This window comes from Mya arenaria, chromosome 10, assembly GCF_026914265.1.
Source record: "Mya arenaria isolate MELC-2E11 chromosome 10, ASM2691426v1".
In the NCBI taxonomy this organism is placed as follows: Eukaryota; Metazoa; Mollusca; class Bivalvia; order Myida; family Myidae; genus Mya; species Mya arenaria.
This window is the reverse complement of record NC_069131.1, coordinates 9,206,841-9,231,244: the sequence shown is the minus strand read 5'-3', so window position 1 is coordinate 9,231,244 and position 24,404 is coordinate 9,206,841. Positions and strand designations below refer to the sequence as shown.

Genomic DNA, 24,404 nt, shown 5'->3' with positions numbered 1-24,404 from the left:
TTAACATAGAAGGATAGACATGTTTTTTTTGTAACGGATTTTCTCCATTACCAACGTTAGGTATTTCATATTTATGCAGTCACAAGTGACTTATTTCTATGAATTGTAAGTGTAGTTTATCAATATTGATGTAAGCTGTATATACTTAATTCTAAATGCAATTTATGTGTTATGCAATGTTCATAATAAATTGTTTTTGGGGAAACAAATGAACGTTTTTGTGTTCGCATGATGAGAAGATAAGGTTTAGGAAACGGTTAAAACATATAGACTTTCATTTTACTGTAAGTCGAAGAAACATGGATGTGGTATTCAGTCAATAGCAACTGAAACTCATTCCGAGCGTATTTTACAACCTTAGTACATCGTTGTATAATGAACATTGTTTATGTGGTACATGTTTAATTCGGGGTTATGGTTGAAAGATTTTACTCTTGAAAGCCAGTGTTATAGTGGGAATAGGAAAATAATATCGTAATTAAGTGCAGAAGCTTAATTGATAGTATTTTGGTGAAACATACACCACATACATAATAAAAATGGCTGACGTGATAGGAAAGAAAGTCGCGGTTATCCTTGGTGTAGTGCTGTCACTTGGAGTTATAGTGTTGACAGTGGTCCTGTGTGGGGCATTCTTCTTCTTTCGACCCTCCTCAGGACAGACAGGGAACCAACAGCTCAAACAGGGTTCCAAAAATGACAGTCATATACAAAACACGACTTCCGGACCAATTGCCGTAGATACAACACAATCAGGTATAAAAAGGGTTGTTCTTAAACTTGTACACATGCATTTATAAGCTCACACGTATATCAACACCTCTAATACCTGTTTATTTAAAGAAGTATATGTAGAGCTGGTTTTAGTATAGAGCTAACTGCATGTAGCGTTTACGGCATTCTGTTTATATATAACTGAGCATATGAAGCCACGAGCGGCTTAAGAGGGGTGCGCACACGGCGCGCGCCCCCTCTAGAATCGTCCAAGTTCATTTTTTTATTTCAATACGGGAGAAAAAAATACGCTAAAAATGCATCAATTCCGACTATAATTTTTTATATTTTCTTAAGGAGATCACCTCAAAGCCACATTCAAAAAGTTTATGCTGTATGTGCGTAAGCCAAAAGGTTGCGCCCCTAAGCTACGCCCCCTCTTACGTTAATTGCCGGAACCGCCCCTGGAAGCTGCAAATATGTGAAGACACACAACACAACAACTCATACGTTGCAATGCATTCTAGGTTACAGTGTGTCGTTTTTGCCCGGGAAAGTCGTCGGTCACGTGACGTTTCCACTTCTCACAGAAACTTCTGGTATATGCGCGAGTCGCCGGTACAAAGATGTTCTGTACACACATAACGATTCAGGGGGTTTGAACAGGATATTCGCTCTTAAGTACAGTTGTTTTAATATATTACCTGTTAACATAATACAAATTATGCCCCAGTCCCGATATGAGGCTATAGTAAGTTAATACTTTTATGTAAGGCAGTTTAAATTCGATTATATAACCCTCGTTTGTTCAACTTTCCAGAACGATTAGCAGTAGGGTAAAACGTTTTATTGTTCAAACAATTATCAAATCCTATATCAAAACAATAAGGTACTTTCCAGTGCCTGTGTGTTGGAAAGTAATAGCCAATTTAATATCACAACATATATATTATAACTGGTGTACTTTAGCGGTACTTCCGGCGATCATCTACTCACTATTTACATAGAGGGCGCCACGCATCAAGACTGGGAAGATATAGCGTACGGCCCCTGCGGTACCAGCAGCAGTGCAGGCGGCTACTGCATATTCGTTGCGGACACCGGAGGAAACGCAGGCGGTCTCGCCAACACCATTTTCCGTATTGCGGAGCCGCAGGTTGACTTTTCGCTGAATATCGGCAGTGAACTTAATGTGCCACTGGATTCAACTCTTAAATTCAGGTCTGACCATATGCATGTTTTGATTTTGGGAATGTTTTAATATATACGACGTACATGGTGCTTTTGAGATCTGTTTGTAAATGCTTTGATATTTCTAAAACCAGATATATGTGTTCTTTTTGCGAATATTGAATTGGACTACTAATTGTTCTTTACTGAATGCTTATCCACCTTCGAAAATTTTTGTAGGGATCAAACCCCGAATGTTGTGCGAAAAGATGTTCATGTCCATATATTGAGAAAATATTTGATATGGTTTTATTTCCTCCTTTCAGCTGGGACCAGTATGATTGTGAAACTATCATGGTAGACGAACAGGGCGAAGTTTACGTCATTTCAAAGGTCATGTCCTGGAACCAGCCAAAACTCGCACACCTTCCTCGTCACGCCTGGGGAACCAATCAGCGCGTGAATGTGAGCATGGGCGTGTTCCTGCCCGAGTTGACGTCAAACAGAGATAATCCAACTGCCGGCGATATTTCTCCTGACGGAACTGAGGTACGGTCTCATTACAAGCAGTAATACAATTTTTAATAAGTCAATTGTAATTTACATTCGGATGTTAGTATTTTACTTGATTTAAAAGGAGAATGTATTTACAGCCTTTTTTCTAATCAAACATATGTCATTATTGTCACAATGGCTGGATGACAGGAGCTAAACTAACAAACAAAAATCTCCATTCAGCCCAAGTTGCCTTTCGTACACACTCTAACACATACATGTATACCATTTCTATAACGCAAACGTTAATGCGATTGGACTAAATGCAATGTTCTTCAGGTTTTGTTGAAGACCTACCAGCAGGTCCTGTACTGGCACGTGCCTGATCGGGACTACTTCCGGCACATGGCAAGACGGCCTGCAGTGCTTCTCTACATCCGGGAGCGACAGGGGGAAGCCGTCTGTTGGGATGCTGCTAGCACCGGATATTACACGCTTGGGGAGGACGTTAACGCGACGCTGTACTATTATAGGCGTGTTGGATGACACGACACACATTCGCCGTTCCTCCTAAGTTTAGTATTAAGTGTATATACTGTATGTCAAACTGTTAAGTTTGATAGTTTTCTTTCGTGAACTACGGTAAAATTCAGTATTCATTGGTGACTCAGATGGGAGAAAACTTCTACAGTGTGTGTATACCACGTGATAAATTGCGTCATAAATGCTCCGTCGGAATGCAATATTTTGCCCTATATGAAGACTTTAAACAAATAACTTTGCTATTTCTTCACCATGTTAAAATGAAACATATCGCAGTTTGTGCTGCTAACAGAGCCCCGCCTTCGGTCTTTTACCAGAATCGAAAGTTTAGTTTCTGAAAACACTTTAAACAACCAAATCGCCGCCTGATGGAGCACACATATATAACGTAATTTAGCATGTGGTATACGCACCAAGCTTAGTTTAAATGCAACAAAACAACATTCACCACTACAAGCTGTTAACAAGTTCACTCTTTAACAAAGGGTGATTTCAGTGACCAGCACTTGTACGAGTATGAAGTATTCTTATATATTCTCTTTATTTCCACCCGAGGGTGATTTCAACATATACAATATTTTAAACAATCACAATTATACAATATATACATCAATACAAACATGTCATGACAGGCTATATACATACAGAATTAAATAAATGCAATTTATTAGTTATTAAGATATTTATATGTATATGGTAGCATGAAATTGTTATAAGACAAACGGAAACAGATACAATAATAATAAATAAATAAATATGAAAGAATAGCGTATAAGGAGAAAATAAATATGGCAATTACAGTTATAACGGAGTAACGTTATAACGTGGTAACAGTTATTGGAATGGGCCGAAAATAATTATGCCCTTAGGTTAAATCGCTTATATATATCATTATTTAACTTGTATATATACGAGAACCAATGGCTTGCTGTCAATCTCACCTTATTTAAAACGGCCATAACCATTTACATTATATTGTTGGCGGTACATTAGGAACATTGATAAAAGTATTTCACATAAACACTTTCAGAAACAAGATTACACACACCAATTTTAAGGATAAACTGGGTACGTTATCATTAAGAAAACGAGTAATAATAAAAATAGCTTTGATATTACGTGGTATTATACCATATAATATAACAACATAATTTAAATAATTAATCATAATAGTCGAACTCCGTTTGCTAGAAATCGCTTGGCTCGAGCTGGATGCAAAGGACCGATTTCTTTACACTGAAAATATGCTTGGGTCAAATTTTCCTAGGCTCGAGGTAGTTTCCCCTGTCCCTGGGAGTTCGAGCCTTCGACTGTATATTGTTTCAACAACAGACATCCCTTAAATATCGTCAGTGGCAGTAATTGAGCATTTACAGAAGGCAACACATTTATTCTTGCACACCGGATAGGCACTTTCTGCACCGCTTCCAGTCAATATGACCGTGCTGGAAAATTCCGAGTAGCACCCCTCATGCCTGGCCCTCTTTACTCTTTAAGTTCGTAACAAACTCAGGTAGCTTATTTCATTAAGCTACCGTTTTAATGAATCTTGATTTTACTAAATACAAATTAATCTATCGTGATTATCATAAAAATAAGTCCAACAAGAGCTGTCACAGTATGTGACGAATGCCCCCGAATGTGACATTGACCTACAAACAAGGGTACATGAAAAGTTTATCTTGCCTTTACGTGTCAATTACGTAAGGTAGGGACATGGGTCTTGCATACGACACGTCGTATTCGTATGTGGAACACATGTAGCAAGTTATTTTAAAATCTGTCCATACAAGAGAAAGTTACAGCCCGGACACGACAACCTATACTTTTTGTCCTTATATGCAGCACTCCATTGTAAATAAACACTAAGTGTGACCTTGACCTTTGAGGTAGGGACACGGGTCTTGCACGCGACACGTCGTCTTGGTATGTGGAACACATGTGGCAAGTTATTTTAAAATCTGTCCATACAAGAGAAAGTTACAGCCCGGACACGACAACCTATACTCTATGTCCTTATATGCAGCACTCCATTGTGAATAAACACTAAGTGTGACCTTGACCTTTGAGGCAGGGACACGGGTCTTGCACGCGACACGTCGTCTTGGTATGTGGTACACATGTGGCAAGTTATTTTAAAAGCTGTCCATACAAGAGAAAGTTACAGCCCGGACACGACAACCTATACTCTATGTCCTTATATGCAGCACTCCATTGTGAATAAACACTAAGTGTGACCTTGACCTTTGAGGTAGAGACACGAGTCTTGCACGCCACACGTCCCCTTGGTATGTGGAACACATGTGGCAAGTTATTTCAAAATCTGTCCACACAAGGAAAAGTTACAGAGCCGGACGGACGGACGGACGGACGGACGGACGGTGCGATTTTAATATGCCCACCTTCGGGGGCATAAAAACTCTTTATTCCGTTATAAAAGACTTACAGAATATGTTTCGAGAAATTGGGGCCATATGTCAGAGTTACGCGCAAGAACGCTTCAATTCTTTCAAATAATACATTTTTGCATATCATTGTGTGATTTTCTTAATTAGATTAAAGTGCACTGACGCGCGCGGATATTGTCACGTTCATGTTTGTGACTTCACAAGTGTAGGAATTGACGTCATACGGTATAGACAGTACTAAAATAGTAATGACAAAAAAAAAAAAAAAAAAAAAAAAAACACGTGCGAAACAAAATGACGCCACATCGTCATGTCGCGGGTCGGCACTGGTGGATATGACGTAGTTGACGTCAAAGGGCTTCTTTAGTAATCGTACCCGTTAGTGTTTGGTTAGCTGGATTTATTGGTATATATTGCAATTAAATTACATAACGTCAGTATCATAAGCAATATTTTTCACAATCATGTATGCCATACTTTGATGATATCGCAGTCAATGTTATGAGACATTGGCATCATTTCCTTTTTATGACGTCATTTCCTGTGGTGCATACCACGTGATGATGGCCAGTATGAATAAATCATTGTTTGAATAAAAACACAATATTGGAGTTGAACTTCTGTTATAACTATTGAGAAGTCCGAAAGCAGGACAAGTTATAACAATATCCTCCAGACAAAGAAATGTGTAGAAAAATGAACGAAGAGCAATTATTGTTATCATATATATATATCGTATATGTGACGTCGTCAGCGAAAATGAGTCCTGTTGAGGTAATCACGTTACCGAGATAAAGCGAGATTAAAAAAAACAACTCGTTTTCTGAGCTATTATCGTTTTGTCAATCAACTATTTTGACATTATTTTTTCAAAGTATTTACAAAATCGAAGTGTATACACTCTATAAAGGAACATCACTCTGCTTCCAGTTGAATATAATTGTCGATAATATTCATGCTGCCTGACCTTAAATCATGATTAATCGCCCTTGATCTGAAGGTGTCGCTCTCCGCCATTTTGATGAAATCATGTCGAAATCCGTACCAAAGATATGACGGTTTTGCCGGTTTATCCACGCGGCATTAGCATGTTTTTCGGATTAATTACACGGAAAAAATTATTTGGAAGGTAATGTATGCAATTATCAATGTTGTCATCCTTTATTTAAATTGTCATTTGATGTTTATTTTAAATAACCTTTTGACAGTTTGACCCGGAAGTATTTTTTTCGTAACAACAGACGGTTTACAGATATTATGGCGGAAAATTTGAAAAACACTTGAACATTTTATGAAAATGTCCCAGTTTAGTCAAGCAAGCACCATCCCCTATGAATTAAGCCAAGACCATTTATTTCGCGAAGAGTTATTAGAAGTTGATAGACTTTATTTTCATGAAGTTTTGTGTCCAGAGGGTTCTGGTGCAAGTGAGATAGAATTTAGTCAGTCTGATTCAGAAAATGATTCTAGCCATGAAAGTAATTCGATCTGTCAATGATGAATCAGATGATGATGAATGTAATACAGAGACTGTTCATTGTGAAAGTTTTCACCATGATTTAGAACCCTCTGAAGAGGATTTAAGACAGAGAAAGAAAACAGATGATTTCTTTGCTCAGACCTGCAAGTGTAAAAAACTTGACCATGCAGTCAAGTTGTGGATGGTTATGATATTTCTGACTTACGTATGTATTCAGGTGGTATACAGACAGATGAACTTGATCTTGTTATTAAATCAGCCATATTGTGCCACAGAAAAAATGGCCAACAAACTGACAGTAGTAAACATAAATGGCAGGCGAGGGTTAGGCCCAGTCAAAAGTTTTATGTAAAGGGAGTTAATGTTTGCCGTGAAGTATACTGTTTTGCATACAACATCGGAAAAGAGAAACTAAAACGAATTGGTCGGTCTCTTGACAATGATGCATTGATTGCTAGGACTCCTGGTAATACCAAAAGACTACCTCATAATGCTATCACATTTGAGGAAAGAGAAAACATAAGAAAGTTCCTCATCTGCTATGCATCTGACAATGCAATGCCCCTTCATGGAAGACTTCCAAACCACCGCAATAGTAAAGAGTTGTTGTTGCCATCTGATAATTCACAAGCAAACATTCATGTGGAATATGAAAAAATGGTGCAAGAAGTATTAGTCATAGTACTTTTACCAGAGTATGGCAGGAGTTGTGCCCACATATTGTCTTAGCGAAACCAAAAACAGACTTGTGTTTTAGATGCCAAACCTTTATATTTAAGTACAATAATTAGCGAACAAAATAATTATTTTGTTTATCTTGATTACTACATATCGTGACGTCAGTAAGCAACGCCACACCTGTAGTTCGGTGAAATGTTCACTATAACTTAGCTTTTTAGTCAATTTTTACATAAAATAATATAAGAATACGCATGAAAAAAAAAATTATTAGTTGCCAGTTAGGATAAAGAAAATCCAAAAGTCGTGCACGTAGCGTAACCGTTAATTTGGCAAACCTCGGTGCCGGCTCTCACACCCGCTCGCGATTCGGACCAGAAACACATGACATATATTTTAATGTGTAATGGTAACATGTTTATACTTTAAATTACTACTAAGTTCTTCATTGTCCCTGATGAGCAGATCGCTGGTCGCGTTGTTTGTAGTTCTTAGTTTGTAAAATGAAGTTTGTCGTGTGAAGTTTTGAATATTTGTTCGATAAGACGTCACAAATGTTTGACCATGACAACAATTCAATCATAGCCATCATGGTAACTGTATAGACACAAGCCCGATGCGTTGCTAGGGGCAACCTGTTGCCACGGCGAATGGCGCCAACCTCAGTCAGCGTGGATAGCCAACGCTCTCTGCATCAGCCGGTCCGTCATCGGCGAGCAAGGTTTTACCGACTTCCGCTCCATCAACAGCAACCTGCGGACATTGAGTTTAGGTTGTTGTTATGGCAACAATAATCTTTAATGGATGTGTTTACTAAAACGGAGCTTTCAGAAGAAAAAAAACTTTTGAGAGAATCGAAAAAAAAACGACAGTGAAAATTTTAACGTTATCCGGCCTGGTTTTGATCTTTTCGCATATAGTCATTTAAAACATGTAATTTAGTTTACCTAAGAGGCATTCATACGCAATATAAATTGTGAGAATGTTTGAATTATGTTACTTGGCAAGGCGATGGTGTTCTGGTTTGTTTGATTTCAATGCCGCGTTGATCAAGAACAGATTGTACAGATCCCGCTGCAAGATAAAGGCAAGCATGAACTATACGTCGGGAAGATCAGGTCAACATTCTATACCGTAAAACAAAAAGTTAAAAAAGTGAGAAGGAAACATTTGATTAGGAATAAACTTTTAAAATACATTCAGTTGCCTACGATACGTTAAATTGTTTCAACATTTTTAAGTTTTATACTTGAATCAGACTGATTTTTTCTGTAAAAGAATCTGTTTCATCCACCTTTCGCCATTTACTTCTGAAAAACTGAAGAATTCACCCACCTGCGCATGACTGCCGCCAATCTTCCATATCAGGTATCTAACCGGGTACATGAGCTCTACCGCCTGGGCGCAGTCTCCGGCCCTGTACGCCACAAACGCCCTACAGCTGACAAGCCCGATCTCCTTGGTAATGTTCGACTGGTCGCCCGTGCTGCTACTGGGGAATGTATGAAATGGTGTGAACAGGTTGTGATACTTTTTCTATTCAGTATGCTTGGATCATATAGTCGTTCCTTTCGACGAAGGAGCACGTTTGATGTTTAAAACCGCCATACAAAAAACTCTTCAACTGGAACTTGTAACGTAAAGGAATGGAATCGACAACATGAACATGAATGGCGTATTGCAATTTCATACAAGAGGTCCATAATGACCATAAATCGCTCACCTGATTGAAAGTGTTAAACCTGCGTTGATTTTTATCAGACAAATAATGGTTAATGGTAATGCAATTATGGATTAATATCAAATTAATGTCAAATTTCTATCTTCTCATACATTCTTCTGAAAAATCAAACAAAATATCAATGGTCTACGCCTAACGGTTGCAGACAAGAATATTTTCAAAGATTTCCTTATATAAATAAATAAGAAACTTATTATCCCCAGGGCGGGGCAAGTTTTGACTCCAGGGGCAAAATTTGGACAAACTTGTTAGACGACCACGAGACAATGTAACACACCGAATATTCAAACTCTAGGCCTCATAGTTTTTGTCAAGAAGAGTTCTTAAGTTTTTTCCTTTTGGTTGCCATAGCAACCATGCATTTGCATGGTATTCATTCCTTCAACAACTTTGAAAGGGCACCAGCCAAGGAACATCCTTGTTAAGTTTCATTAAAACTGTCCAAGCGATTGAGGAGAAGAGTATGTTAATAAGCATTTGCTGACGCCGGAAACCGGACAATGGACGCCGGACACCGGGCACACTGGTTCACCGTGAGCTATTCGTGCTCAAATGAGCTAATAAGTTAAACGTATGATGCCACTCAGTATTAATTATAATAAAACACGCATACAAATATTTCTACTTTAGGCAATGCTTACGCTACCCAATCCAGTATTGACGTCATCATCTGTTCCACCGCTGCCTGATTGTTGGCTCCTAGACAGGCCATGAGTATGTGGTTGTCGTTGAACGTGAGCACGTGATCGTCCATGTGGGGGCGGATCACCTCGTAACAGTCCTCCCACCGTCCTTCAACCTGAGCGCCTGATTGCAAAAGAATTCCCTTGTTTGTTATAGAAGCTAATGCCAACGGCATCATTTCATCTATCCTATATAGTTTCATTATTCACTGATAATTCCTTAAATCGTTGGTAAACATAATTCTTACATAGAAATGATTGCAAACAATATTTAGCGGGCTATCCACTCTAATAGCGGCTCAGTGCTACGAAATTTGTTCGTGAGGCGGCGGGTCGTTGGTTCAATCCCCGACCGCGTTTTACATTTTGAAGACGATCATAAACTAGACCAAATTACTCAGTACTGGCTTAAACCCAGGAAAGTTGTCTTCCATGTATCGGTTCGGTTCAACTCCGAGCTGAAGAAACAAGAGACCTAATGCAAGAGCAAGGGTAATTCAACCGGACTCTCTAATGTGTCACACTATCACCATACTGCATATTCATAAACAACCAAAGGACCCCATTGTAATTAAATACAGTGTGCTTTCGTGTGCTAAGGTTAAAATGATAGGCATACACACAGTAATGCGCCAGTCAATTGTAGCCACGCTCCCCAAGGTCCGGGGGTATACCGGGTAAATGGGACATGTGTTTACCTTTCATGTGGCCCCGCAGTGCCGGGTGAATGCGGTGGTTTTCTCTTTGCGCCAAATATAGCGGGGAAGGGCCTTACCTAGGGTCCCTGGGCTGTGGGGGCATTTGGCGGGGATTTAACAAGTAGTTCGTCCCCGCATGGAGGGTTTTTTACCCGGGCTTGGCTGGACCGAAGGTCAAAGTCCCCGCTATTCCCCGGACCTGGGGGAGGGGGGGGGGGCGTGGTTACAATTGACTGGTGTATTACTTAAATCAAACATCCAATTGATAGAACTTCACCATGGCGACCCCTACCTTCCATTTCGAGGCGCATGAGCAGCGAGCAAGCGTCCACGAAGTCCAGAGGAGCACCAGACGTTTGGGCGGATTTGTATACCTGAAATGCAGTTATGTAAAGTTTGACTTCTAGTACATTTTAAAACAATGGCGATACGCCTCGATCACATGAGCTGCACGTCGCCTTGTTGCGTATAATATATGCATATGCAAGTTTCAAAACATTAATATAGAACTGTGACCTTTAAATTAAGTATTCAAAAATAAAACGTGTTCTTTACACCGCATCGATAAGCAAGCCAGGTGACCACCGTTTCATCACTTCAGTATATCTAAAGGATATGATGGGGGCACAGAATAAACTGAACTCTAGACCTGGTAGTTTGACCTTGCTCTTACACTACGGCTAAATACGGCTCCTGCACGTCGCTATGACGAGTTCTTATTTCCTTGTAGAAGTTATAGATGTTCAATCCCTTGACCACGTAAAGCGAACATGACCCAAGGCAGGTGATGTTGTAACAAATATGTATGAGTAGAGAATTTGGCAACATTCATCAGAATACTTCCATAGGTGTAGGAGACGTAGAGCGGTCATGAAAATGCCAAACGGTGAGATCCGAACCGGCTGACTTGATTAACAGAACATGTAAGCAAAGTTTCATACATATCCTTGTTGATATAGAGTGTTTACGAAATTGATACGGACGGACTACGAAATGCATTATACCCCCCAAAACTTTATAGAACACGAGCTGTCATAGACACGCGATAGATGCCCTCCGAGTTGGCCTTGATGGAGAGAAAGCCATGGTACAACATGAAAGGAATTTGAATAGATGGTTACAGCTGAGACACGAATTATAACCGGTACTAAGAAATCCTCATCAGTATTGCACACCATTGACCATGACCTTTTAGATAAGAGCACCAATTGAGCGACACCCCTTTCCATGTTACTCTTTAAATGAGTAAAATGATGAAGGCCCATTTATAATAAAATATTATGGCTGAGACTCCAATTTTTGCGATAAAATCTACATTGAACAACACTGACCCCAAGGTTAAAAATTGACCTTTGGGTTTATTCTAAACCTAATGACGCTATATAAACAAGGTCACTGCGCCCTTGACCTTCGACCTTTTGACCTTGTGTTTTAGGGATAATCTGCAGGTCATAACCAGCCTCCCTACCAAATATGACAATAATCAAACATTCGCTTTATAGTAATCGGACAAGGTTTTGTGTTAAAGTCACTGTGACCATTGACCTGCTGACCGCAAAATCAACTGCTTCTGCAGGTCACGTCCAACCTTCGAAAACGTTTGAGAACCACAGGCCCACACAGTATAACATATCGATCGGGCAAGCATTTTTGGGTAAAGATCACTCCGACCGTGACCTCTAACCTACTGACATCAATCAATAGGGTTCATTTGATGGTCATGACAAAGCTCCCTATCAAGTTTGAGGACCTTAGGCCCAAGCGTACAAGGTTTGCTCTACCGACTAACTGACATGTGCAGAGCAATATCCCCCACGCTCCCTCGAAGGGAGGTATACTTATCGAATGAAATGAAATATATCTATATAGTATAGTTTCAGTTATACCACAAACGAAGAATGTTATCTATTTTCTGATTATCTTGGGACTTTACTATAGCATACTCCACCAGTTTTATCGGGGATGTAGCTCAGTGGTAGAGCGCTCGCTTCGCATGTGAGAGGCCCCGGGTTCAATCCCCGGCATCTCCACTGATTTTGTTTTCTATTAATATTTTACATTTTTTTAAATTTTATAGCCATTTACATTATTTTTTTATAACTGGAGAACCTTTATAAGGTTTCAACATTTGATGAAATGCATAGTCTGCATAACCCGTTCAAGTACAGTTGATGAATGATTCGGGATATTAAGATGTTTTTTCGGTCTGTTAATTTATAAAGCGATAAGACCGTGATGAATGTGTGTTTCTGAGATGAACAGTTACGAGTGTGTGTCAGGACATTACCTAATTGGATGAACAGTTACGAGTGTGTGTCAGGGCATTACCTACTTGGATGAACAGTTACGAGTGTGTGTCAGGACATTACCTACTTGGATGAACAGTTACGAGTGTGTGTCAGGACATTACCTAATTGGATGAACAGTTACGAGTGTGTGTCAGGACATTACCTACTTGGATGAACAGTTACGAGTGTGTGTCAGGGCATTACCTACTTGGATGAACAGTTACGAGTGTGTGTCAGGACATTACCTAATTGGATGAACAGTTACGAGTGTGTGTCAGGACATTACCTAATTGGATGAACTGTTACGAGTGTGTGTCAGGGCATTACCTAATTGGATGAACAGTTACGAGTGTGTGTCAGGGCATTACATACTTGGATGAACAGTTACGAGTGTGTGTCAGGACATTACCTACTTGGATGAACAGTTACGAGTGTGTGTCAGGGCATAACCTACTTGGATGTACAGTTACGAGTGTGTGTCAGGACATTACCTACTTGGATGAACAGTTACGAGTGTGTGTCAGGGCATTACCTAATTGGATGAACAGTTACGAGTGTGTGTCAGGGCATTACCTACTTGGATGAACAGTTACGAGTGTGTGTCAGGACATTACCTACTTGGATGAACAGTTACGAGTGTGTGTCAGGACATTACCTACTTGGATGAACAGTTACGAGTGTGTGTCAGGGCATTACCTACTTGGATGAACAGTTACGAGTGTGTGTCAGGATATTACCTACGAGTGTGTGTCAGGACATTACCTACGAGTGTGTGTCAGGACATTACCTACTTGGATGAACAGTTACACGAGTGTGTGTCAGGATATTACCTACGAGTGTTTGTCAGGACATTACCTACGAGTGTGTGTCAGGACATTACCTACGAGTGTGTGTCAGGACATTACCTAATTGGATGAACAGTTACGAGTGTGTGTCAGGACATTACCTAATTGGACGAACAGTTACGAGTGTGTGTCAGGACATTACTTAATTGGATGAACAGTTACGAGTGTGTGTCAGGGCATTAACTAATTGGATGAACAGTTACGAGTGTGTGTCAGGATATTACCTACGAGTGTGTGTCAGGACATTACCTACGAATGTGTGTCAGGACATTATCTACGAGTGTGTGTCAGGACATTACCTAATTGGATGAACAGTTACGAGTGTGTGTCAGGACATTACCTAATTGGATGAACAGTTACGAGTGTGTGTCAGGACATTACCTACTTGGATGAACAGTTACGAGTGTGTGTCAGGGCATGACCTAATTGGATGAACAGTTACGAGTGTGTGTCAGGACATTACCTACATGGATGAACAGTAACGAGTGTATTGTAGGACATTACAAACGTTGACAAGCAATTACGTTTTAAACGTCGTTTGGGTGTTTGTGACATTTGATTACAAGCATGATTGCAGAGTGAAGATGATATGTTTAGCTGATTACGTTCACAATGTAACACCTACGAGTGTTTTTTCGGGATATTACGTAAGCTACTGAGAAGCTACGAGAGTGAATTCGGGGATAAGTTAATAATTCATTGATCAGTTACCAAGATATTTCCGGGGGATAACATTAGCGGCTAATAAGCTTCGATATTGTGTGGTGTTCGGAAGATTACGATATCGACTGATAAGCTGCGATAGTGTGTTCGGAAGTTTACGATATCCACTGATAAGCTACGATGGCTTGCACGGGAGATTTTGTAAGCGACTGATAAGCTACGATGGCTTGCACGGGAGATTTTGTAAGCGACTGATAAGCTACGATGGCTTGCACGGGAGATTTTGTAAGCGACTGATAAGCTACCATGGCTTGCACGGGAGATTCTGTAAGCGACTGATAAGCTACGATGGCTTGCACGGGAGATTTTGTAAGCGACTGATAAGCTACCATGGCTTGCACGGGAGATTCTGTAAGCGACTGATAAGCTACCATGGCTTGCACGGGAGATTTTGTAAGCGACTGATAAGCTACGATGGCTTGCACGGGAGATTTTGTAAGCGACTGATAAGCTACCATGGCTTGCACGGGAGATTCTGTAAGCGACTGATAAGCTACCATGGCTTGCACGGGAGATTCTGTAAGCGACTGATAAGCTACGATGGCTTGCACGGGAGATTTTGTAAGCGACTGATAAGCTACCATGGCTTGCACGGGAGATTCTGTAAGCAACTGATAAGCTACTAAATTGTGTTCTGGTGATTACATCTAAGATATGTGTATTCGGGTTTTTACACACATGATTGAACATTTACGAGCGTGTGTTCGGGAAAATACGCACGTGATTGTCGTAGATGCCGAGTGCTCCCGAGAAGTCCCCTTTCTCTATCAGGATGAGAGCCCAGTGCCAGTAGTTGTGGCATGACAGCATCCCACAAGTCTGAAAAGATAGGAATCATAAACATCTTGTATATTTCAGTAAGGTACGAGTGGTCAACTAATCGGTTTGGAGACAATATTTAAAGGGGTTTAGTGGGGGTGTCATACGCCTACACATAATTATACAGAATTTTAAATTGTTGGTTATGCTGCTTTTAGACAGTGTTTTTAAAGAAGCCTCAATCATATAATTCAGTTTTTTTTATATGATTTAAAACCATTCAATATCCTTACCACTGGCACTGAACACTGTGTTCTGCTTTACCAGGTATTTAAATACAGCGAAGTTATTAATTGGTTCATCTTTACAAACAAACATCAAGAAGAAATTGCACCCACCTGCCAGTCCTTCTCTGTGCCGGACATGAATTTCATCCCTTCGTCCTGTCGGCCCATCATCTCCAACACGTGCGCCATGCTGTGGGTCGACCATGCGTCCCGAGGGTTAAGCTCAAGTCCCTTAACAAATAAGCTTGAAATCATTCAACACGAAGATAAAAACCAAGTTGAGGGGCGACAATAGCAAGATCAAGTTGTGGGGTGATGAGGACATGCCCATGTTGTGGGGCGACATGGACAAGACCATGTTGAGGGACGAAGAGGGCAAGACCAAGCTGTGGGGCGACGTGGGCAAGACCAAGTTGTGGGGCGACATGGACAAGACCATGTTGAGGGACGAAGAGGGCAATACCAAGTTGTGGGGCGACGTGGACAAGACCAAGTTGTGGGGCGACATGGACAAGACCATGTTGAGGGACGAAGAGGGCAAGACCAAGTTGTGGGGCGACATGGACAAGACCATGTTGAGGGACGAAGAGGGCAAGACCAAGTTGTGGGGCGACATGGACAAGACCATGTTGAGAGACGAAGAGGGCAAGACCAAGTTGTGAGGTGACGAGGGCAAAAACAAGTTGTGGGGCGACGTGGGCAAAAACAAGTTGTGGGGCGACGTGGGCAAGACCATGTTGAAAGACGAAGAGGGCAAGACCAAGTTGTGAGGTGACGAGGGCAATAACAAGTTGTGGTCGACAAGGGGAAGACCCAAGTTGTGGGGCGACGATGGCAAGACCAAGTTGTGTGGAAACTAGGGCAAGACCAAGTTGTGGGGCGACGAGGGCAAGACCAAGTTGTGGGGCGCCAAAGTCAATGCAATATTGTTGAGGTGTAGGTTAGAAAGGCATATATAACAACTATAGTCAAGGCATAACAGAGAACATGTTATGATTACAACAAGACTGACACATGGGAGTTTGAGGAAAAATAGAAATCTTAAACGTATATAGTTAAGATTGGATTACTTACCTTACTTGCGATTTTTTCAGCTTGCTCATAGAGATTGGTTTCTTCCAAGCCAAATGAATACATTCCATGCAGGTATCTGTAAAGAGTGGTATTCATTCGTTAAAGTCAATATGTACTTTTACCATGTACGATCAGCACGACTTAAATAATGTGTAAAATGCAAATTGCCAATAATTAAATTGCATCTTTTAGATTTTGGACGAAGAATACATATTTAGAACGATTTCCTAGACAAATCGATATGTTGTTTATTACGTTTTAGGAATTGTTTAAATAAACACCATACTTAAACTACTTTGCGAACATAAAGCGTCGACGGAATAATATCAATACTGTGGACTGTCTTATTTTCACTGAGAAAACAGACGACCATTTGACGTCATGGTGAATTCTAAAAAAATGACGTCATAACTTACCCATAGAGAGGCTTGTCTTCCTTCCATTGGGGAAACCATGGGCCTAGCGAGTCTCTCATTGGACGGGAGAATCCAAGGTAGAAGTAGGTATCGCGCAGTGACGTCATGGTGAATTATATAACAATGACGTCATAACTTACCCATAAAGAGGCTTGTCTTCCTTTCATTGGGGAAACACTCGGCCAAGCGAGTCTCTCACTGGACGGGAGTATCTAAGGTAGAAGTAGGTATCGCGCAGTGACGTCATGGTGAATTATATAACAATGACGTCATAACTTACCCATACAGAAGCTTGTCTTCCTTCCATTGGGAAAACACCCGGCCTAGCAAGTCTCTCATTGGATGGGAGAATCCAAGGTAAAAGTAGGTATCGCGCTATGACGTCATGGTGAATTCTAAAATATGACGTCATAACTTACCCATAGAGAGGCTTGTCTTCCTTCCATTGGGGAAACACTCGGCCTAGCGAGTCTCTCATTGGACGGGAGAATCCAAGGTAGAAGTAGGTATCATGGGCGAACTTGAGGGCGAGTATGTCATAGGGGTTGTCCATTAGAATGTTCTCCCACTCGTCACACGCCAGGGCCATATTCCTGCGTGTATGCAATGCATGTTCGGTTATGTAACTCGTTTGAAAGTAATTGGGCAGTCCATAAAGTCACTTTTGCTGACGTTTGAATGGGATAATTTAATTTCAGTTTACGTCTCAATTTAGCTACGCACATGTTCGACAGCAAATGCTAAATTTATAAGACCATTCACGGAAACGACATCATAAATAGGACCTATAAATACAAATGATTGTGACATACCCTTCGGACCAAAGTTTTACGGCGTTCACGTGCTTTTTCTCCCGATCGGAAAGCCCCTGCTGACTGGTTCCCATCTTCACCATTGTGGCGATATCGGTAGCGAGGTCCGCGTTAAGCCTCACATTGGTTCCCGTCCCCAGGAGGTCAAGGCCGTTTTTGATCACGTGACCCATCACTAGGGAGAAAGGGTTATGTAATGCTACAACGAGCAATGATTCGCAATCTGATTAAATTGCCGTAATGTTAAGAACATCGCAAGCATTGAGACTAAATAAAAGAGTGTATTGTTTGAAGGTAACGTTCTTTTATTGCCTTAGAAAAACAGTGTGTGTGCGTTCAAATATAGATTCTTAGTTTCTTACCAAAGTCTGGATCCGCCTTGAGCGTATTTTCCAGTGATTTCTCGATCCCTCCCACACTCATGTCATCGTACCAGCCCACATACTGAAAGTAAGCATTTGTCTTAATATTGGCCATAGTTAGATCAGATGTTGACCTAGTTCATAAGGTCAACGGTCAAGGTCTTTATGACCTTGACTAAACGAAGCAGTATAAGATCCACTCGGTTTATACATGACGGTGAGTGGAGAACAATCACTCGATGAAGTGGTGTATGCGAACAAAACTCTAGAATGCTTGATATTGCATCTATAACTTTTGGATTAAGAGCAGTGTCGCCATTTCAACTTGATTTGACTCTGATCTTCTCCAGTACCCACCGGGTTGTCCACAACAGTGTTAAAACGGAGAAGAAGGAAATGTGATTTTGTTATTAAAGCGTTATAGCGATATTTGATACCGTGATACACTATTTTAAGACACATTGTAACCATTATGCACGTAGTTTAAACAGTCAAACGACCTTTCGCGTGTTTAGTAGGGTGATCAGTATATATACAGTTTCATGTTATGGTGAAGATACGGAAGATTAGATTACATATTTAGCATGTAAAATATCGCTTTATAAAATAGCACCCAAATGCACCCATGTGCCGTATATGCCGTAGGAAATAACGACAAATGTTTAATGTTTACAATTATTGCCTTACTTATTTACGCTATTGCATACTAGCATGCTTGCGCTCTGTTCAACACGGCATTTCATACTTTTTGGCCTTTAAGATGTACCATACGTATTATATCACAATATAGAATATATAAATTCACAGAAAAAAAGTTTAAATGGAGGCTGGGTTCTGCCATTTCGTTTTGTCGTAAGTTGCTGTGACAATACGCCAAATGGCAGCGAGAATTACGCCAAATGGCGAGAATAAAAAGCCTTTTGGCAAGTACGATTTATGGTGGGGCGAAAATTCGCAATCTGGAAGGTGGAATACGAATTAATTTAAAACATCAAATCCGCCCATCCACATGGCTTCTTGTCGTATTTTCGCCCCGTCACATTGTGCACCGCCACTGGACAGGACCAAACGATTGACTCGCATCCATTAGTAAAGTCCCAACTTAACAGAAATGATCACGAATTACCAAAACATGTACTATAAAGATAAAGTCCTGAAACAATTATAAAATATATTATTAAATTGGAATGCAGAGAAATGATTTGTGCGGGTAGACTTTTGCGTACCGGAAGGTGGCGATTCAAAAACACCCCAAATAACGGGGCGGAAGTACGACAATACGCCCCGTGGCGGGACGAAAATACGACGGATTATCAGTTTGTATTTTCACGTAGCCACATAGCGAATACTCGCCCAGTAGTGTCGCATACAGTTCGCCACCGGATACAGGCCACAGGTGAACTATATGCTGGATACTTTAATGGCTATAGTGTCAAATTATGCTAAGTTCTATGCAAAAAGAGCGAGCACCTGTTTCTTATCTTTCATTCAACTACTTGAGTAACTTTGATTTCAGTATGATTTCAGAAAGGTCAAAATGTCGTTGGGATCTTGAATTCGTGGATAAGCCAACCCATGAAATCCTCGAAAATTAATGTCCCACGAATATTTATGAAATCACAGTAATATAATGATACTATAACACAACCACTCTTTTTTCTGTTAAAACATCCGGATCTTGGTCAGCGATGGGGCAGATTAAAAACATTTAGAGCTTAGGGTGTTTTGCGGAACCGAGGTTTACCACCCACCTCAGTTAAACAAAGTATAGTAAAATTGTATTTTAAATTATTTTTTTTAAATAAGGGCACATTTCATCTTTGCCCGTGGAAAGATTTCCAGCATTGTCAAATATTTGGATCTACTTATCTGGGGTCGGAGAAAAATGGGGTCTTGAGCGATGTCATATTATATTTTCGCCCCCCTCAGTTTTGTATTTCACGGCACGGAGAAAATACGAAACTACGAAATGGCTACTATAAATCTGATGTCCTGTTTGCAACCACGAGTCAGTTAGAACATAGTGTGTTCAATCGTAATCCTAATCATTAATCGTTTACATAAAAACGTTTGAATATATTTATACCTGGGTAAGAGAGGCATCAAACATCTTGGCGGCTTCGTTGCTGGTGGTATTAACTGGGGTCCCATAGTCCTTCCATGCCTGCAATTGGCACAAAAACCTCAAAAAAATTGTATTACGAGCTCAAGTAAACTGTCTAAAATGTATCTATAATATTTACCATTTGATTATATGACACATTGAATATTTTAAACACTACATCCTCGTTACCACTGAACGCTATATAACTTTTTATAAAATAATGTATTTCACTTGACAGGTAAATTTAGTATCCACAGTGATGTGATATTTTGTATAAAAATCGTATTTATTATTAACTATGTATATTGCGTATTAACGATACATTACGTACAACGATGTCGTGTCTATCACCACAGAGATTCAACCCTACAGGTCTGATGCCTGGTTACACTATAAAACAGTCGTATATTTTGAAAACAGTTCATCAGTTACCCTTACTGGTGCCAGAAGCAAAAGGCAACAGTGACACTTTCGGCCTAAATGGTAACAGGGGAGAAATTGTGGTTTGTGTGGGGGTACGAACTAGCAGCCCGGTTAGTTTAGCTAGTAAGCGCGCCGTGCTAGTATTCCGGTGGTCATTAGTTCGAGCCTCATACGGCACGTATTCTTCCTCCTAGATTTACTTTACTGATGTCAGAAGTAAGACAAGAGTGCCTGGATCGGCCTCAAATGTTAATTGGGGGCGTACTGTAGTGTGTGTAGGTAAGAAACAGCCACCCGGTTAGCTCGGCTGTTGAGAGCGCCTTACTCGAGTTCCGGCGGTTCAGGGTTCGAGTCCCATACCCGACACACGTTTTCTCCCAGGTTAAAATTATATATAATTGTCTACGTGTGATTAACAAGTTAATTAGAAAGAAATGATTTCCCCTTCATAATTGCCATGTGGTGTTAATAAGCACGGATGATCCGTCATCAAAATTTTAGTAAATTAAATGAAAAAGTTGTAAACGTAAATGATGATTTTAGTGAACTAGATTTGCAAAATGTTTCAAATACGTGCGCATACACAGTGACTTGGAGGGAATGTGCTGAATTTTGACCTCTACAAAATTTAGTGACATTTTACCTAAAATAAACCTAAAATATATATATTTTTCTTCAGATTCATCAAAGGGGTCACTCATACCAACTATCTAGCATAAATAATTATGAATTACGGCACTTTTACAAAGTCAGAAAATCTCGATTTGTACTCTATTTAGACAAATCAAGATTTTCTGACTTTGTAAAAGTGCCGTAATTCATAATTATTTATGCTAGATAGTTGGTATGAGTGACCCCTTTGATGAATCTGAAGAAAAATATATATATTTTAGGTTTATTTTAGGTAAAATGTCACTAAATTTTGTAGAGGTCAAAATTCAGCACATTCCCTCCAAGTCTCTGTGTGCGCATATGAATGTAAAGGCAATCAGCGTTGGGGAACCGATACGCTCACATCGATTCAAATAATTGTAAAATTTTACAAGCAATTGTTTAAGGTGAAAGTTGGCTATATTATGTCATGCAGTTCATCAAATGAGTTATCAAATTTGTTCACTTGTAAGAAGAACAGCGCGATATGATACACACTTGTACAACTAGATATCGCACGTATACCGGCATGTACATGTGTATTATGTACAATATGTTGTCTACACATAATTGTTAACAGCTTACGGGTGATCTGGCCCTACATCTAATGGTATTTATAAGACGTATGCTGTAAATCGGGATTACAACCGGATGGACCTAACCTGAGTATTCCCAAGTCTTCAACCAGTCGTCCACGTCCAGGCGCGTAGCTGACTGTACTCAAACACGCAGTTGCACAATGAAATTTGAAATAAATACCGAAGGGGTAGGGGGTGAAGGGGTTAATATGCTGTCCCTCAATTCACTTATTTTAATCTGCGTAATCCTAGATTGGCCCTAGCTACGCGCCTGAAGTCAGTAAGCAGTCCATTTTCTTGTAACCTATAGATATAATTATTTTGATTCTGTTGCTGTGTATGTGTTTGCATGGTTTATCGGTTTCCAAAGTGTTTCTCTGAGACTTCATCGGTTTCCCAAGTGTTACACTGAGACTTTCAGAATAACTTGAACATTGAAATGGTACTGGTTTTGTTATATTCTATAGGAGGTTATAGAATGGTATTCAGGGAATTTATTAATTTTTCACTGACGCCGCGATCTCCCTTAACTTCCTTTATGAATTAAACTGTGTTGATATTATCTGTATGGGCAAGCAGAAGTTTTTCATCAATATACATGTACATACGAGGTCAGAAAGTAGGTCATAAAAATACATGTTAACAAATACAGCACTTACCTTGCAATCCCGCCAGTGAGTATGCATTCTCCTTAGATTTCGTTAACAACACTGATATGTCTAAAATGTCACCATGCGTAGTCTATGCCTTTTGGATTTTTATTTCCGTGTATATCTTGATTACAAATCTGTCCTGTATTATCGTCTTTAGGCCATGCTCTATTGAATACATAATGTAGGACACACTTAAGGGGTTATAGTCACACTCAGATTAAGGTTAATTACGATTTTACTGACTTGAACAAAAGGTGCGTTTCTGGTTAAATAATAATATAACAAATATGACTCCTATATGGACTCAAACAAATTGTGAAATGCGGCCGAGTGAGCGAGCAACAGAAGTTATATTTCACGAGTGGCTTAGCCATGAGAGTACTGTGTTGTGACCATGCTCGAAGTCATTGTTCATAATTCCATCCACAAAATGATTATTAAGTATGCAACAGAAAAATACGTGCCCGATATACCGGTTGCCATAAATGAGCTCATCATTGAAGGTAGCACACCCATAATTAGTCTAAAATTATAGACGTGTACGGGATTCTTCCAATCCCTAACGTCTAAACGTTTTGAAAAATATTGAAATTGTATTAAGGGAAGTATTTTATGGTTTAATTTGATCATAAAGGTTTATATTCATATTTTACCATGTAAGTGACAAGTAAATATGCACAAAACAAGCATTTAATGCATTAAAACACATTGTTTACCTTTCCAATAAAACGAAAGTTGACTGACACAGACAACATTTATGCCAAGCGGAACAACTCGACCCAATCATAATAACTCGGCCACCTCCGACAAGCTTCGAGATAGACCTCGAATACAATCTTACAACTCGGCCATGGCCGAAATGTTCCGATTGTTTAAAAATTGTGCCATGAAGCCTTGCAGGTGCCCTTCATGTATATATTGCTATGTTTTGACAGGAAGAAATGAAAAAAAAACACGTCAAACTCATAATTATTCATAGGATATGACATTTTTATGTATGGATCTGATATAAAATAACATAATCTAGTAATATTTCTTGTTTTTATGATATTTTTTAGATGTTAAATGCTTTAACCCGGAATCCCGATCGGAATAACTACCCACTTTTGATACTAAACAATTTGTACGTGAAGGATTTGCCATATCAAAAAACGTAAAAAAGTCCGTAAACGTACAATTATTTGGACTAACCCGTAATGCTGATTAAGAGGGGCGCATCCGGTGCGCGCACCCTCTAAAATCGTCTGATTGTACTTTTTAAGGGGCAAAAGTAATAAAATTCGCTCAGAGTCATAATGAACTATTTCCGTCTACAAATCGTTATTTTTTTCTTGAGGTCGTTGCGCCCTAAGTTACGCCTACTCTAACATCAATTTCTGGACCCGCCCCTGATTTTAATGCCTATGCTGTTAAGCACAAGACTACCAATCTTTTGAGGGTTTCAAGGCAATGGTTCTAATCCATGTACGCCCAACGATGAACTTGAATGTAAAAACAAAGAACACTGTTCGAAAAAACATAATTCTGAGGTAACAATGAACTAATCGGAACAGTCGGTGTTTAGGTTAAAAGAAAGCTGACTAGCTGTAGTTTCAAGCACAGTTTTAGAGAAAAAAGTTACCGTAACCATCTTTTGAAAAACATATTATTTGGTCGTGGCAATGATAAAATAAATGTTGTATTCAAAGTTCATCACTTCAAGAACGAGCCAGTCAGAGTCAAATATTTTGTCCAGTGTATTTCGTTTATTAGGCTATATGACTGAATCGATTCATTAGGTCGTGACGTCACACTTTACTTAAGTTTCAAAGAAAAAAAA

General features: G+C 39.8%; 2 protein-coding genes and 1 non-coding gene across 3 annotated transcripts; 2 read left to right on the top strand and 1 right to left on the bottom strand.

Annotated features, from left to right (window-relative positions):
• The first annotated feature begins 539 nt into the window (after positions 1-539).
• LOC128204300 (uncharacterized) lies at positions 540-2,925 on the top strand. Its single transcript, XM_052905711.1, has 5 exons — positions 540-756; positions 1,242-1,395; positions 1,684-1,935; positions 2,211-2,433; positions 2,719-2,925. Exons 1-5 carry the CDS (start codon positions 540-542, stop codon positions 2,923-2,925), a joined length of 1,053 nt encoding a protein of 350 aa, XP_052761671.1.
• Positions 2,926-7,869: 4,944 nt separating this feature from the next.
• LOC128205245 (tetratricopeptide repeat protein 38-like) lies at positions 7,870-23,338 on the bottom strand. The gene is made up of 14 exons (XM_052906755.1): positions 23,302-23,338; positions 22,592-22,750; positions 20,263-20,340; positions 18,177-18,258; positions 17,815-17,989; positions 17,422-17,595; positions 16,587-16,662; positions 15,624-15,743; positions 15,187-15,285; positions 10,903-10,984; positions 9,871-10,036; positions 8,824-8,980; positions 8,489-8,562; positions 7,870-8,241 (listed from the first exon to the last, which is right to left on the bottom strand). The coding sequence occupies exons 2-14, from the start codon at positions 22,616-22,618 to the stop codon at positions 8,151-8,153; spliced, it is 1,401 nt and encodes a 466-aa protein (XP_052762715.1). The 5' UTR covers positions 22,619-22,750; positions 23,302-23,338; the 3' UTR covers positions 7,870-8,150.
• On the top strand, positions 12,569-12,640 carry Trnaa-cgc (transfer RNA alanine (anticodon CGC)). The gene has a single exon. It is a non-coding gene; the product is annotated as a tRNA-Ala (tRNA).
• Positions 23,339-24,404: the final 1,066 nt, after the last annotated feature.

Excerpts from the sequence above, each read along its gene's own strand:
- LOC128204300 (XM_052905711.1), top strand. The coding sequence starts at position 540 with ATGGCTGACGTGATAGGAAAGAAAGTCGCGGTTATCCTTGGTGTAGTG. Across the intron at positions 1,936-2,210 it reads GATTCAACTCTTAAATTCAG|CTGGGACCAGTATGATTGTG; the intron begins GTCTGACCATAT and ends TCCTCCTTTCAG. Across the intron at positions 2,434-2,718 it reads TTTCTCCTGACGGAACTGAG|GTTTTGTTGAAGACCTACCA; the intron begins GTACGGTCTCAT and ends AATGTTCTTCAG.
- LOC128205245 (XM_052906755.1), bottom strand. The coding sequence starts at position 22,618 with ATGCATACTCACTGGCGGGATTGCAAG. Across the intron at positions 17,596-17,814 it reads GTAAAACTTTGGTCCGAAGG|GAATATGGCCCTGGCGTGTG; the intron begins GTATGTCACAAT and ends GCATACACGCAG. Across the intron at positions 15,744-16,586 it reads CTGAAAAAATCGCAAGTAAG|GGACTTGAGCTTAACCCTCG; the intron begins GTAAGTAATCCA and ends TTATTTGTTAAG.